Source organism: Cebus imitator, unplaced genomic scaffold, assembly GCF_001604975.1.
Source record: "Cebus imitator isolate Cc_AM_T3 unplaced genomic scaffold, Cebus_imitator-1.0 Scaffold352, whole genome shotgun sequence".
Taxonomy (NCBI): Eukaryota; Metazoa; Chordata; class Mammalia; order Primates; family Cebidae; genus Cebus; species Cebus imitator.
Genome location: NW_016107667.1, coordinates 1648277 through 1653399, shown reverse-complemented (window position 1 = coordinate 1653399; position 5123 = coordinate 1648277). Strand labels below are relative to the sequence as shown.

The 5123-nt window shown below is 40.3% G+C and overlaps 1 protein-coding gene across 1 annotated transcript in view; it reads left to right on the top strand.

Annotated features, from left to right (window-relative positions):
* Positions 1–4607, top strand: part of PUS7 (pseudouridine synthase 7) — a 65818-nt gene extending 61211 nt beyond the window's left edge. Inside the window, exons 15-17 of the mRNA XM_037730545.1 lie at positions 1208–1355; positions 1845–1936; positions 3188–4607. Of these exons, the coding sequence (XP_037586473.1) occupies positions 1208–1355; positions 1845–1936; positions 3188–3324 (377 nt within the window). The 3' untranslated portion in view covers positions 3325–4607. The remainder of the gene's footprint in view (positions 1–1207; positions 1356–1844; positions 1937–3187) is intronic.
* The last annotated feature ends 516 nt before the right edge of the window (positions 4608–5123 follow it).

Here is a 5123-nt window from a genome sequence, read left to right as displayed (position 1 = left end):
AAAAAAAAAAAAAAAAAAGATTAAATGCAATAACTTACTGATTTTCATACAGAGAAATCAATAGATACAATCTGATATTTATAATTTAAGAAATAGGTGATGTCATATAGCATTTAAAGGCAAAAAAAGCAGCCATTAGAAGTAAAAATAGGAACCAACTAGAATCACTGGGAGGTCTATGGAAAGAATCAAGGGGATATATTACAAATAATAAATCGTTTATATTATATGGCAGGAAGTGAAAAATATTGTCCAAAGTTGATAAATTAATTGAGGGCTGTGCAGGCTCTAACCTGTCTGTGGTTTGGGGTTGCTCTCTGCCTCATAAAGCGAAGTGGAAGGTTTGTTTTCTGGGAAGACAAAGTTGTTTTCTCTGAAAAAGCCTCCTGCATGGTTGCCTTTGGCATTTACCTGGAATAGGAGGGCCTCAACTGAAAACCCAGGCTTGTCAGAGATTGAGGCCTCATGAGTCTGGGTTTTCAGTTAAGGTCTAGAGAGAAGACAGGGATTTTAACCAGAAAATCCTGAGTGGAGTGTAGTTATGCCCAAACTCAGCCTGGGCTTCATGACTGTTGTATAAGCGGATTCTTTAATAATAATAATTTGTGCCGGGCGCGGTGGCTCACGCCTGTAATCCCAGCACTTTGGGAGGCCGAGGCGGGTGGATCACGAGGTCAAGAGATCGAGACCATCCTGGTCAACATGGTGAAACCCCGTCTCTACTAAAACTGCAAAAAATCAGCTGGGCGCATGGTGGCACGTGCCTGTAATCCCAGCTACTCGGGAGATTGAGGCAGGAGAATTGCCTGAACCCAGGACGCGGAGGTTGTGGTGAGCCGAGATCGCACCATTGCACTCCAGCCTGTGTAACAAGAGTGAAACTCCGTCTCAAAAAATAAAATGAAATAAAATAAAAAAATTGTCAATTGTACATTTTAAAAATTTAATTATTAATATAAAGAGATGGGGTTTCACCATGTTAACCAGGCTGGTCTCGAACTCCTTGGCTTAGTCAGTCATCCCACCTCAGCCTCCCAAAGTGTTAAGATTAGAGACATGAGCCACTACACCTGGCCCCAGTTGTATGTTTTTAAGTAACTAATAGAATATAATTGGATTGAGTCAGGCATACAGCTAGTGCTCGACTTACGACCACGATTGGTTCCAACAGACCGGTCATAACACGATTTGGTCGTAAGTTGAGTAGGCTATATGCACGCGGAGATGGTAGTGCTGCCAGAAGCTGGTCCGCACTGTCGTACGCCCAGCTGGGCAACATTTGCGCTGCCAGACACGGAGCAGTCGTGGCTAGCGATTGTGGTCGTAAAGTTGAATGGTTGTAAGTTGCATAGGTCGTAAGTCGGTCAATACCTGTAGTGGCTGATACCTGTAATCCCAGTACTTTGGGAGACTGTGGCAGGTAGATACCTGAGACCAGGAGTTTGAAACCCCCCCAACCAACATGGCAAAACCCTATGTCTACTAAAAATATAAAAATTAGCTGAGCGTGGTGGCAGGCGCCTGTAGTCCCAGGTACTAGGGAGGCTGAGGCGTAAGAATTGCTTGAATACAGGAGGCAGGAGGCAGAGGTTATAATGAGCCAGGATTGCGCCACTGCACTCCAGCCTCGGCAACAGAGTGAGACTTCATCTCAAAAAATATATATATATATATACGTATGTATGCAAAACTTATGTATAAAATCTGGCCCTGCTCTGTTATTTAGGAGTCCTAACTGTAATTATTTACAGTAAATTATGTGTTTTTCTTGCTGAACAAATGATGGCGAGTGGCTTAGTATGAAAGTTCACATTCATACTTACCTTTATTCATATATTTTGAAGGGAAGTTGTTGCATATGATGACCCCAAAATTCCACTTTTCAACACAGATGTGGACAACCTAGAAGGGAAGCCACCACCAGTTTTTGCTTCTGGTAAGTTTATTCAGTCATCAGCTCTGTGTCAACTTTGAAATATTTTCTTAAACAAAAACATAGTTTTTTTTTGAAAATTGCTCTTACAGCCCCTACCAGCACCCATGATTTCATTGTTGTGTAACACTTCACTTACTTCTGGTAAGTTTATTCAGTCATCAGCTCTGTGTCAACTTTGAAATATTTTCTTAAACAAAAACATAGTTTTTTTTTGAAAATTGCTCTTACAGCCCCTACCAGCACCCATGATTTCATTGTTGTGTAACACTTCACTTACTTCTGGTAAGTTTATTCAGTCATCAGCTCTGTGTCAACTTTGAAACATTTTCTTAAACAAAAACATAGTTTTTTTTTGAAAATTGCTCTTACAGCCCCTACCAGCACCCATGATTTCATTGTTGTGTAACACTTCACTTACTTTCATGATTATGGCTGGAGGTTAGTAAATCAAACTGGTAAATCATCCTGAAAATGAATGAGTGTTACAGATGGTTGTGATATTAGGTGATGGAGTATTTCTCCCCAACCCCCACAGGGAGTTACCAAAGGTGAGTGAAAATTCAGGAAGAGCCTAGAAAGTTGGTGGCAGGTCATGGTGGGTCACACCTGTAATCCCAGCACTTTGGGAGGCCAAGGCAAGTGGATCACTTGAGGTCAGGAGTTCTAGACCAGCCTGGCCAACATGGCAAAACTCTGTCTCTACTAAAAAAAAAAAAAAAAAAAAAAAAAATTAGCCGGATGTGGTGGTGCATGTCTATAATCCCAGCTATTCGGGAGGCTGAGGCAGGAGAATCACCTGAACCTGGGAGATAGAGATTATGGTAAGCCAAGATTGCTCCACTGCACTCCAGCCTGGGTGACAGAGTGAGGCTTTGTCTCAAAAAAAAAAGAAAAAAAAAATTAAATTGGCATTCTCATCATTAAATTCTTGTTGCCATTCCTTTTTCTGTTTTTTCTTCCTAGGCCATAATTTTTTATTATTTTTTTTAACTTTACATGCATTTCTCTCTTGTGCTCTTCTGTCATCTGCCCTTTTGTGAAAGCTCCTGGGTAGAATTTCCGTAACCGTTCAGCGGGTTCACGCTCACAGATCTCTTACTTACATGGTCTCGTTCTCAGACGCCTCCTGGGAAACAGAGTCTAAGGAAAGGAGCACAGTTCTTTATATTTGCTTAGAGATTATGTGACTCTCTCCGGTCTGTCTGCAGTTGCCTTCACTTTCTGACTGTTTTCTTCTTTCTTGCCTGGCAGAAGGCAAATACAGGGCTTTGAAAATGGATTTTTCTCTACCCCCTTCTACATATGCCACCATGGCCATTCGAGAAGTGCTAAAAATGGATACCAGTATCAAGAACCAGACGCAGCTGAATACCACCTGGCTTCGCTGAGCAGTACCTTGTCCACAGATCAGCAAATGCACACAAGTGTTTGCTTCCTGGCTCCCTGTGCATTTCTGTCTTAGTTCAGACTCATATGGATTTCAAATCTTTGTAATAAAAAATTATTTGTATTTTTTAAACTTTTTATTAGCTTAAATAAATAATTTGCAATATTTGTACATGTACACAAATCCTGAGGTTCTTAATTTTAGCTCAGAATATAAATTGGTCAAAATGTACTTCAGGTGCTTAAATCAGAGTGAAATGTCAGCTTTACAATAATAAAAAAAAGGACTTTGGTTTAAAGTATCAGGTTTAGGTTTTGCTGCATTCTCAAAAGACAGCAGGAGTTTTTGACACATCTGTGACGGAGTATACAACCATACGTTTTAAGAGCACGTGCAGCAAAACAAATCTGGACTGTGGGTAAATAATTTGATAGCTGCCACCCACGAATATTAATACAGTACTCATGCTGATTTAAATGATAATAAAACATCTACAAATTATTGTAAACAGTGATCGTCATTATCCTGCTTATGTACTAGATTCAGGCAAGCATTTATAGACTTTTTAGTTGCAGTGGCTTTTGCATTTATATTAATGCCTTGCAGGAAAGTTGCATTGATAGAACCTTTTTCTTTTATCTTTTTTTCCCCAAGACAGGGTCTCACTCCATAGGGTAGGCTGGATTGCAGTGCAATCCTGCAATCCTCAGTTCCGGCTCACTGCAACCTAGACCTCCCAGGCTCAAGTGACTCTCCCACCTCAGCCTCCTGAGTAGCTGGGAGTACAGGTGCACACCACCACGCCTAGCTGATTTTTGTCTTTTTTGTAGAGACGATTTTGCCATGTTGCCAAGGCTAACCCCTGGGATTACCAGTGTGAGTCACTGTGCTGGCTGGGTTTTTTTTCTTGATGTAATCGTATATAGCTGTTTTTATTAGTTAAGGTCTAATTTTTACTCTAGGTGCCTTTTATGTTCAGAACTCTTTCCACTGGACTGGTATTTGCTATAAAATAAATAATGGTAGAGAAGAAAGCTATAAAAATGTACAAGAGCATCTATCAGTAGCATTTGTTTACCTTTTGTCACCAGTGGCTTTGGTATTTCCATGTCTGACACTGCATAAACTTTTCTCTGGTATGAAAGCATAGATACGCCTTTCTAAAGTTGTGTATCATAATTGTATCAATTTTTATTTTCTATGATTTCTAGAAACAAATGTAATAAATATTTTTAAAATCTCCTTTCTACTGGTTATGTAAATAAGTCAAATGAATATATCAAATGAGTGTAGATAAGAATCTTGACCTTGACTAAAGGTAAGGAACTAAATGAAATGAATGAGGAGTCCTTATCAGAAATGATGTTGACACCAAAATGTCTTGTGATCCGCTGTGAAGTATGAGGATAACGAGTCAAATGCTGTGCTTAATTCACTGTATTGGACTGGACTTCAGGTTATTCTTACATTGGAATCACTCACTCATCTTCCAGTGTGCTTTCTGGAATAGAAAAGAAAGAAATAGGAAAGAGCTACCATACCAGGAGCATTGCACCATGGGAGTATGAATGACATTTGTCTTGTATCTGGTAGTAGAAATGAGATTGAGGACTGTTTTTGTTTTGTTTTGTTTTTTGTTTTGAGACGGTGTCTTGCTCTGTTGCCCAGGCTGGAGGGCAATGGCACAATCGCAGCTCACTGTAACCTCAGCCTCCCCGGCTCAAGCGATTCTCCTGCTTCCGCCTCCCGAGTGGCTGAGACTACAGACATGCACCACCATGCCTGGCTATTTTGTATTTT